The 11,018-nt window shown below is 34.4% G+C and overlaps 1 protein-coding gene across 11 annotated transcripts; it reads right to left on the reverse strand.

Annotated features, from left to right (window-relative positions):
- Positions 1 to 2,908: 2,908 nt before the first annotated feature.
- On the reverse strand, positions 2,909 to 6,668 carry LOC147382751 (protein RETICULATA-RELATED 4, chloroplastic-like). 11 transcript variants are annotated; one of them, XM_086429539.1, is made up of 6 exons: positions 6,396 to 6,662; positions 6,225 to 6,308; positions 5,860 to 6,093; positions 4,202 to 4,349; positions 4,059 to 4,101; positions 2,909 to 3,296 (listed from the first exon to the last, which is right to left on the reverse strand). In XM_086429539.1, the coding sequence occupies exons 4-6, from the start codon at positions 4,328 to 4,330 to the stop codon at positions 3,235 to 3,237; spliced, it is 234 nt and encodes a 77-aa protein (XP_086285665.1). In that variant the 5' UTR covers positions 4,331 to 4,349; positions 5,860 to 6,093; positions 6,225 to 6,308; positions 6,396 to 6,662; the 3' UTR covers positions 2,909 to 3,234. The 11 variants fall into 11 exon arrangements, 10 of the variants coding, with proteins under 10 accessions (XP_086285665.1, XP_086285661.1, XP_086285663.1 ...); XM_086429535.1 differs by having other exon boundaries at positions 6,381 to 6,662; XM_086429537.1 differs by having other exon boundaries at positions 5,860 to 6,308.
- Between the last annotated feature and the right edge of the window lie 4,350 nt (positions 6,669 to 11,018).

Raw genomic sequence — 11,018 nt, forward strand, 5'->3', positions numbered from 1 at the left:
TTATTGGAAGCAGCTATGGAGAACAAGATTGTTAATATTTGTTTTATTAGAGCTTTGTGCATGGTGGATGAGAGAAAGGCTTTGTGGCAAGAAATTAAAATTTTGATTAGTCCAATTGAGAATTTAATTGTCGTAGGAGATTTTAACTCAATTTTGCACCCAAATGAGAAAAAGGGAGGGAGATATCTGATTGGCCGATTTGATGAAGGATTTTGGATCATTTTTAGAAAACTTGGTTTAATTGATGCGGGTTTCTTCCTGAACAAATTTACATGGTGGTGGTGGAACAATCACAGAGGTAGGGAACGAATTTGTGGCACATTTGATAATGTTCTCTTCTCTCCAGGTTGGGTGAAATTGTTAGGAACTCCAGCGATTTCACATCTCCCAAGGCTTTCTTTAGATCACTATCCAATTCAAGTTCAGTGTATTAATCCTTGTTCAGGCCCCGAAACAATTTTGATTCCTGGATTTTTGGGCTGAAAGTGAAGACTTTCTTCAAGTGCTCAGAAATTCTTGGCAAGGTAGAGTTGAAAGGCTCCCCTTTCTTGATTTTCCGAAAAATTGATAAGGCTTTAATTAGCTCTCAAAACATGGAATAAGGAGGTGATGGGGCAGATTCAAGGAAATATTAAGAGCGCTAAAGAGAAACTCCAAGTTTATGAAGAAAGGTTAGCAGTGGGAGGCTGGAATAAGGAAATCTACAAAAACTAAATCAGATTAGAATACCTAAGCTAATCATGAAGAATCTCTTTGGAAACAGAAAGTTAGGGTGGATTAATTGAAAATAGGAGATATGAATAGATCAGATCAGCCCGGAATTCAATTAAAAAAAATTAAGAAAAGGGATGGTATTGTTATTGAAAATCAACTGGAGATTGACAATGATGCAGTTAAGGAATTCTTAAGTATTCTAACCTCAAAGCATTCAACTATTTCATCTTCTACTTTTGAGGGCTTGAAGTCAATGGATTTCTAACTCTCAAAATGCCAAGCTTGGAGGAGATTCTTGAAGCAGTCAAACGTATGAATGCAAATGGAGCCATGGGGTGGTGGGATGGTTTTTCAGGTCTATTTTATTTAAAAGCCTGGGATGTAATAAAACTAGATTTATTCAGAGCCATTATCAGCTTCTTTAAGGAGGGGATTGTTCCAAGATCCGTTAATGCCACTGCCATCCTCACTAAAATTCTCCCTTGTATATATAATATCCCCATAGCAAGGGGCTTTTATTAAAGGGAAGAACATTTATGGTAACATGAAGTCATAGAGTATTTAAATAAGAAAGTTAGGGGAAACATATTGCTCTAAAAACTTGTATGAAAAGGGCCTATGACTGTCTCGAGTGGCCTTTTTTATTTGCGATAATCAGCAAGTTGGGCTTCTCAGATGGTTTTATTTATCTTATCCGGGATTGTCTTCATTTGGCTTCTTTTCCGGTGTTGATCAATGACACAACACATGGCTTCTTCCAATGTTCAAGGGGTTTACGCCAAGGAGACCCTATCTTTCCAAGGCTTTACTTTTAATTGCAGAAGAGGCTTTATTAATGGGCTTAAATAACTTGGTTTAATTCTGGTAAAATGGAGAGGTTTGCAGTGACACGTATGGTCGAGGCTCCAAGCCATTTATTATTTGCAGATGATTTACTTATTTTCACCATAGCCACAAAAAAATCATTATCCTTGTTGAAACAAATTCTAACTGATTATGAGAACTCATCGAGTCAACAAGTCAGTACAGATAAAATCATATATTTTCTCTCAAATTTAGCTGGGCATAGCACCATTGCTTTGGTGAATTGAATTTTGGGTTTTATTAAAGTGTCTCTCCCTTCTAATTATTTGGGGGTTTCACTTTTTTTGGGAAGAGTTACAAAGGATATGCCCAAAGATTTGGTCTCCAAAATTTCTTGAAAATTAGAAGTATGGAAAGGAAAATTCTTGTCTGAAGGCGGTAGATTTACGGGCCTTTCTCATGTGTTATCCTCCATTGCGATCTATTTGGTTTCAATACTCCCCCTTCCAAAGTCTTTATCTTCTCCATTAGAATCTTGCTTTGCAAAATTCTATTGGGGCGATGCTGATAAAAATAGGCAACATCATCTTGTGACATGGAAAACAGTTTGCAATCTGGAGGTTGAAGGTGGGCTTGGACTAAAATCTATTCAAGACATTCATAGGGCTAGGGTGATAAAAATAAGCTTGAGATTACAAACTGAAAAGGGCTTTGGGAAAATTTGCTAAGAAAGAAGTATGTGCAAGATTGCAACTGATGGACAATAAGGGAGACCCGGGGTGGTAGTTGATTATGGAGAAATATCAAAAGTAAGCTACAAGCCATGGTCTCAAACTCACAAGTAATGTTCCAATGGAAATCCCTCGGTTTAGCTTTTTCTCCATAATCGGAGAGGTGATTCCGCTAGTTCTTTTCTACCCAAATGCGATCAAATCTATTAAACTTTGTGAGATTTGGAGAAATGGAGAATGACAAGAAAGAAAACTAAGGGAAATGATCCAAGATGATGCGGCTGTGGATGCAATTTTGCATTCTGATTTGCCCGTGAACTCCATTAATAAACTGATTTGGAAAGGAACTTACGACGGAATTTTTACGACCAAGAGTGCTGGAGAGTTAGTTCATCATATTGTGTGAAAAAAGCCCATATTTGACGATCTCAGCCTATCAAATTTTTTCTCGTAGAATTTTTTTTACAACTCTAAACTGTCAAATTATTGGAGGATGAGCTTAAAAAAAAACAAAAAAAATCCATAGTCAATGACCGTCAAATATGGAGGTTTAATAAGCAATAGGACAATCCTCTAATTTACTAATCACAACAAACGAAACAGTAATAAAAAAAATCATAAAAAAAAAAAAAAACAAATCATAAAACAATGATTACTCATAGAAACCAAATCTTGAACACGCAAGAAACTCAATTCATATCAAATCCAATTACAAATAAAATACAGAACGTATCATTTCAATACCAACTAATTCACAAACAACATAGTAAAACAAATTGTTCAACTAAAATTAAGAATGAGAAACAAAAACGCAGCTTCCAAATTCAAAACTACTTCACCAAAGATGCAAAGACGCCAATTGTTAATGTGCCCTCCCAAGCCCATTCATCATATTGTCAACCTTGGACCTATTTTGCTAGGTTTTAAATTTCACGTTTCATCGTATCGTCATATTATATCAGAAATATTGGATCCGCAAGATCAATTAACCTTTTATGGACTTAATTTTGACCAAGCAAGGGAACAAAGTGATCGATTGCCACATACCTGCATCAAATACAACATAAAACCGTCTTAGGAGCTATATTTCTTCCTATCTGCACACACAACAGTAAATATTCCTTGGGGTTCACTTGTTAGGGCTTTTTAACATTAAAGAGTTCTAAGCATTGATTGTAGGGGTCAAGTTACCAAGGCATTTTAAAAACTATCTACTCTCATAGTTCTAATATATAATCCACATATTATCACCATAAGTCTAAATATGTTTAATGTATAATTAACTAATCTAGAGAAAAGATAAATCTCATAACCAACAAATCAAAACCTCTTAACATCAACATGGATAGAACAACTACAAATGGAAACAACACCCACAATACTATAAAGCACACATGCCTCTTAGTTCCTTTAAATTGACTAAAAATTTCTAGCGGAGACTCGCGAGTATAATACCTACTAGATTCCTACCATTGGCCAGACTCGGGAGAACCATCCCCATAAGAAACCAGGCCTTTACCACTGCAGGACTACCTAAGGGTGATCTAAACATGTCATTGCTTGCATGCTTTGGAGATTGAGAATCAAGTGAGGATTGCAACTCTGATGGACACAATTAATTAACACCTCTACCCACATCTATGAAATCAAAAAGATCCATCTGGTCCCAATTGCAAAACGTTTGGCCCCATTACACCACAAAATAGATCCAGGTTCCATAAGACTCGTATATTCAACAATAAATTCAAGGAAGATATGAAGTCATATATGAATTAAGAAAATATTAAGTTCACTTTACTACTATTGCACCTATTCTCTGTAAAAATGAGTAAGATATTCCAGCCAAAGCAACCTGCAAAGAGGATTAAAATGCACATAAGTAAATACATAACTCTTATAGAAAATATTTAATTATAATTTAATCATTTTATTTTAGAGAAATAAACAAGAACCTGAAAGGCATTATCCGGGCATCCATAGAAGAAATTAGCAATAGGCCCAATAGTGAGTGCAAGGGGTAGCTGAAGAGAAACAGTAGGAACAAGAAGCCAAACTAGCACAAAATCAGCAATTTTGGCCATTACCTAAGAAGAAAGTGAACTAGAAAGATAAACGTTAAGAACCATATAAATTCAAACGTTCAAAGGAGAAGAAAAATAATTATTACTTAAAAGATACTAGGCTAGACACTTCCAGTAAGAAGATACATACAAACATAGGCAAAAGTCGGGACCCAACATGTCATGTTATCTTCCAAAAATCATAAAAAATACAACAATTTGAACCACTTTTTCGACTTAAGCACCATTATAACCATAGATCTTTTTCATCGGGATACAATTATGTGCCCTTGCCACATGAAAGCCACATAACAAAACCGCGTGCATTCAGCAATAAACAAAAAAAAAAAAGAAAAAAACATATACCCTGATTTCCAACCACAATATTATTCAAGCTTGCAACATAAATTGATATTTTAGAAAGATCATAAAGTATTGGCTAGAGGTGGAAAAAGAGATTAAAAGAGTATCACTTTCGGTAATTTTCTTATCTAAGTGTCCTTACTTGTTGAAATTGATGTAAGAGAGAATTATTAAAGTAAGATACAATTGTTAAGAATTTAATAATAATAAATAAATTATGAGTAGTCTCTTTTCGAAACCATTAAGGGTACCTCAAAATAATCTAAGGTTACAATTGAAAAACCCCTTATCCTGTTCATAGTGGTTATAATTCTTATTTTCATAGGAACCGAACCAGAACTAACTCATTGCAACCTGTACTTGTCTTCCTATGTAATCTTTACTCTCAATAGTATAACAAGATTTATACATACATTTCTTGTTTCCAAATATTGGGAACTACTTTCAAGTTTCAACACTATAAAAGCCCTCTTTGTCATAGACACAATCACAATCCAACATACTTAGAGGAAAAATTTTGAGGGACAACTTCTACAAATTAATTAAGCAGAGCAGTTTGGGAATAAATAAAAAAGGACTGAAAAAATTGCCGCATCAAATCATAAAAAAGAACTCCAACTAAATGAGTTTGATTCATAAGAAATCGGATTCCCAAAAAATTATAAAAAGAAAAAAATGAGTTAATTCGTACTAAACTATGATGAAGTGTTTACCTAATAAATTTTCAGATAGATCACAAAATATGAATGAGAATAGATTGCAACAATAATCTAGCAACACAGAAAGGGGTATACAAATAGATTAGCATGAAAGATATCATATATATGATGTAATATGCAAATTAGGAATAGCTTATAAAAGTAACTCAACTCATGCTAAATTTTTTAATGCAAATCCATGATTCAAAAAGCATTATCGAACAAACTAAAAAAAGAGAGGGAGAGATCAGGCTAAGAAGGAGAGATCATTTTCACTTTTGAAAAAAACCAGCCTTAAATTGGATTAAAAAACCTCGAATCCCTAATTTCTAGCAAAATTACATTGATAGTCAATTAAAAAACCATATGGCACCACAAAAAAAAAAAAAAAAAAACCAAATTTTACAATTTGATTGGATTTCCACGATTTGATCAGGCTGTTCCAACAAAAAAATAATCTAAAAATTGAAAAAGGGATATTGAACTTACATATTAGGATATCATAGGAAATCGTCAGTAGACTCTCGTTCTTGAAACTTATTTTTTTTCGATTGGTCAGTTACGTTTCGGACTTGGAGACAACGTAGATGAAATTCAAAGAAGTGTAGATAAGGAAACAGAGCAAAAACAACTTAGTCATGGGGGATTTCATCAAATCTTCGTCTACTTCAGAATCAATGCGAAACTTGCGAAGGTGATCGATTAATGGATGGAACAAGAACCCTAATTTGAAGAGTTTATTTATTAATCGTATCAGTTAAAAACCCTAAATTGCAGGGATTTATCTAGATTGAAACCTAGAGAGTTGAAATCTGATTTCGTATGAGAGAGATCAAAACCGAGATAGATCCTACCTTGAAGAATGAGAACACCCTAGCAGAAACTTAGGTTCCAATCTACGAGAGATCAAAATCCAAAGAGTTGAAATCCGATTTCTCCTGAAAAAGATCGAAACACTTGAGAAATGAAATCCTATTGCGTCTGAGAGAAAATCTGAAAGAAATCGAAACCTTAGAGAGTTCAACCGATTGCGTGAGAGAAATCGAAACCCCTAGAGACTTCAAACCCGATTGCGACTGCGTCTGAGAGAAATGGAAGTGAGGAGAAAGGTGAAATGAAGTAAAACCCTAGAAAGTTGAGTTAGAGAAAAGGTAATTCGTGATGGGTATGCATGGGTGATCGTGGGTGTGGAATGAAAAACTACGGACGATCCAACCCAAACCCGAGTGAAATCCGTGTAAATTTATGGCAACGACTGTTTCTATCAGTAGCTGAAAAATGACTGCTTAACTCGGTCGTTTTTTCTGCAAATTTGGAGTCGTTTTCTACCTATTATGACGTAGTGCTTGTCATATGCTAGCATTCTGTTGAGATGATATCATACAACATTAAATAACTAAGTTCATCCACAAAATAGAAACATTAATACAAAAATAAAATAAGAACTTGGGAATAAACTTGTCTCACTCACTCTTGAGATTGCTCAATTGAGGATGCTTGTGTGATTCAAAATTCCCTGTAATTAAATTCTATAAGGAATCAACTCCAAGCATATGAAAAGTGAAGACAATATCTCCATTTGGTAAAGAAATTTGACAAAAGCACCTCAATATGTTCATATAATTCCTAGAATAATTCCACTATGCATGCAATAAATTCTGACAATGATCTTTTATTTCAGAAAAGAATTAAATCGACAACCGTGGGTTGAGATTATAAAAGTCCTTTAATAAAAGGTGCAATTAAAAAATAAATCTATTGAGGAAGAGCCTTGCTATCGTGAGTCAAAACAGCACTCAACCTTTGATTTTCCTCAAGTGTATAAAATACGTATCTTGAGAAAAAACATATATAGATTTCTACACACTCAAGTGCTACTTCAAGTGTTATTTCAAGTTATACATTTTTCATAAAGGAAATGCTAGCCTCACTTGACCTTTGAGGTATGGCATGAAATACATTGATATTCCCAGCATTTCTTAGAAACAAATTTCTAGGAAATTAGTACAAATCCCTAGGAAATCTCTAATCTTACCTCTCATTAATGCTCTACCTCCAGCCTCTAGGAATAAATAAGGTTGAAAGACTAATGATAAACATTAGCCTCAAACCTCTTTAGAAGATTTATGTCAAATGAATGACTCAGATGGGAGGATATTCCTTAGGATGTCCCTAATGAAACAAATACCTAGGATAATTATCAATCCCTAGGAAATCTCTGGTTTTACTCCCATCTCAGTTGTATATATGTTGTTGTGCATTAAATTCTTTTGTAAATAGGTCCATATATTTGCAAAATACATCATACCCAATATGAATATAGCTGCTTTAAATCCTCCCTAAATTTAATCTTGGATCGTGAAGGTTTCTACTTCTATTTCCAGTTCTTTACCACCTTTAGATTTCCCACGCAATGCCTACTTTTTTCCCAACATTAATAATTCAAAGATCAAAGTGTAAATAATAGACCTATGTCGGGTCTAGATTGGTAGATATGAACAAATCACTGATGGTTCTCACAAGGAAATTCAAAAGTTTTAAAGTGAGACTTGGTAATTGTAACATTCATTAAATAAGAAAAAATAGTAATTTCTTTTTTACCAATCAAATTAGAAAATAATACCAATAAATGCAAGAAACAAATAAACTCAATTTTCCTAACAATTCACAAAATGAAAACTTCAATTTCAACAAATAAACAAACGATAAAAATGCATAATCAACCAAAAATAATGAAAATCAATTTGAGGTGAGTAGACCTGCTTGTTGTAATCAAACTAGAGGGCTTGCTGGGGATCATTCTTCTCATCCTTCTTGAACAAATGACAGACAATAAAGGCGCATTGCACAAGGTGGAGGAAAGAGTCAAATAAATTTGAGTAATTAATTGGGCATACCACCTAGTATTTTAAAATCTAAGGGGTGAATTGAGATGTTTTAACAGGTAAAGCCTTAAGGCGTAAGCCCAATGTGTTTTGGAGAGCCTTTCCTTGAGGTGAGTCTCAAGGTGTAAGCCTCCAACACCTTTGAAAACAGTACCTTGACATGATCTTCAAGGTGTAAGCCTTCAACGCCTTTGGAAACATTATTTTTAATTGATAAAGAAGTGTTCATGTTTCTATGTGATCAATGCTAAGTATGAATACGAATAGGTAGAACACTAATGAAAAAAAAAGAAGATATGCAAATTGATCTAAGCTATCTAGAAAGTAGAAGATATATGCACATAAAAACTTGTTCGAGCATGTAAAGATCTTTTCAAAAGTTGCTAAACAGATAGGATGTTGATGAGCAAGTCTATATTTATAGAACCAAACACTGATTATGCTTTTTGTTCATTCAAATAGAATTGGTAAATTTGTATTTACTTAAATAATTAATTGAGATTAAATGTCTGATTCATGGGACCAAATAGTATCAGCATAAGTCTAGTTCTAGCTAATAGAAAGTTTAGACTCTAATTAAGTCATCAAGGTGCATTAATTTACATTGATTGGGATTCCTCTACTAAGCTATTTTGCAATTAGATGCCCTAGGCACTCCAATTTCGTAAATATGTCCAACTGAAATTACATATCTGAAAAAACTTAGGATCACATCTATCATCCAGTGTAAGGGAATTCTTATTAAAGGCCTCCACCTATCATATGATTTGAGTTGAGAGAATAATAGGGCATTTCAAAACAACATTTTTTCCTTGTGAGGAACACATTACCAATATGTACATGTTATGAATTGGATGATGATCGATTGATGAGATGAATTGGATATAAATCAGAAAACATATCTAGGGTTTAAGGGGATTATACCTCATTTGGCAAAGCACCAAATAAAGCTCAAAGTTATGAAATCTTCAATTTGAGTTCTAAGAACTTCAAAGACCCTTCAAACTCCATTTCCAACCTTGAGAGATTGAGAGAGAGATGTGAGATCAATATACAAAGACCATTAAAACTTAGAGAGAGAGAGAGAGAGATTACCAGTGAAACAATCGAGAGATTGCAAGATTGCAAGAGATTGGGAGATTGATGTGAGAATGAGTGATTGCGAGATTGCAAGTGATTGGGAGATTGTCAGATCGTAAGAGATCGGGAGATCAAGAGATGTGAGATCTCCAAAGTTTGAGACATGTTAGATGGAGATTGAGAAGAGAGAGAGATAATAAAGTAAACAAAGTAAATGAGAGAAATTATATACTGTTGTTACTTCTTCCTTCTTCTGTTTTGTTCAGATAGACTGATTTTATTTTATTTTTTTATTTATAAAAAATAAAATAAAAAAATCCAATTTGATTGGTTGAAGTACAAATTAAACTTTTCAAAATTCTTCGGTTGTTGCTACATGAATTTTTCCATCAAATTTTAAGTTTTTCACATAGTGTCAAAGAGGAGAGCAACACTGCAAATAGAAAATAATTGGCAATCCTCAATACCCACCAAAATGCAATGCCTAGCATGGAAGGTAGCTCGTAGTCCGTAAAAGATGGTCTATAAGCATGGCATCAAATTGCCCATGTTGTGGCACTACAGTAAAATAGGGCTATAGCAACAAATACCGTCGCAAAAGGCATCTAGCGATGGCCAGGGAGGCCGTCGGTAGTCGTCGCTAATAGTCCCATCGCTGTATCTTATACCGACGGCCAACTTTTCACTAAAACGTCGTTAGATGGAATACTTATAGCGACAGTCAATATTGGCCGTCGCTACAGGGTTTTAAAAAAAAAAAAATTTTGTTCTTTAGCTACGGTTTTGGCCGTCGCTGTAAAAGCTTTTGAAAAAAAATATTTCAATTTTACACCGGCCCCCTCATGTATTGCTGAATATTGGAGATACCCCTATGTTTTGAAATTGATGACCTTGACCCCAGACATCAGCATTGCTGAATATCTTTTGAAATTGTTACCTATTCCGGACTGATTTTACTTTTACGTTACAAAAATTAATGGACATTTGAGTAATTAAAACAAAATATCTTACAAATACTGAAGTGTGATGTAATGCAAATATATAAGGAACAAACCCAACTCTCCATCGCCATTATTTTCTAGCAGACTTTGCATTGAACTGTGCTAGATCACCATATCTTCATCTAACGTCAGCCTCCTACACAATGGACACGTGGCACAATCATACTGTGGCCACCTGTCAATGCAGTCTTTGTGAAACAAGTGACTGCATTTCGACTCCCTGATCTCTTCTCCTTCCACAATTTTCGATAAACATATGGCGCATTTCTCTTTAAAACTATTCATCTTCAAGCATACACCATTAACTAGTTTGCCCCTTCTACAAAAAAATCCTAGCTCCGCTCCTGTTCAAAGTAAACATCCTATAATGTCAGCTACATTGCTGGCTGGGTAACTGCTCATATAATTTCTCTGTCTTATCATACCCACTAGCTTATAGAATTATAGATAAACTCTTCCCATCTCCCAGACAATTAAAAATTCATAAATACAAACCAAAATTAAGGCGATTTGACAGAAACCCAAACATAATATCAATAATTATTATACAAAGATAGTACCAATGAAGGTAGAATTCACTTACGAGCTGCGCAGGAGTGGTGGGTGAAGGTGAAGTGGAACCGATGAAGTGGTTCAAGAGAAGTAGTGAACCAAAAGTGTATCCTATCCATCTGGGTAAGTA

The sequence above is a fragment of the Akebia trifoliata genome, chromosome 16 (genome assembly GCF_017979445.1).
Source record: "Akebia trifoliata isolate Shusen 1 chromosome 16, ASM1797944v1, whole genome shotgun sequence".
In the NCBI taxonomy this organism is placed as follows: Eukaryota; Viridiplantae; Streptophyta; class Magnoliopsida; order Ranunculales; family Lardizabalaceae; genus Akebia; species Akebia trifoliata.

Excerpts from the sequence above, each read along its gene's own strand:
- LOC147382751 (XM_086429532.1), bottom strand. The coding sequence starts at position 4,330 with ATGGCCAAAATTGCTGATTTTGTGCTAGTTTGGCTTCTTGTTCCTACT. Across the intron at positions 4,102-4,201 it reads GCCCGGATAATGCCTTTCAG|GTTGCTTTGGCTGGAATATC; the intron begins GTTCTTGTTTAT and ends TCCTCTTTGCAG. Across the intron at positions 3,297-4,058 it reads CTCATTTTTACAGAGAATAG|GTATGTGGCAATCGATCACT; the intron begins GTGCAATAGTAG and ends TATTTGATGCAG.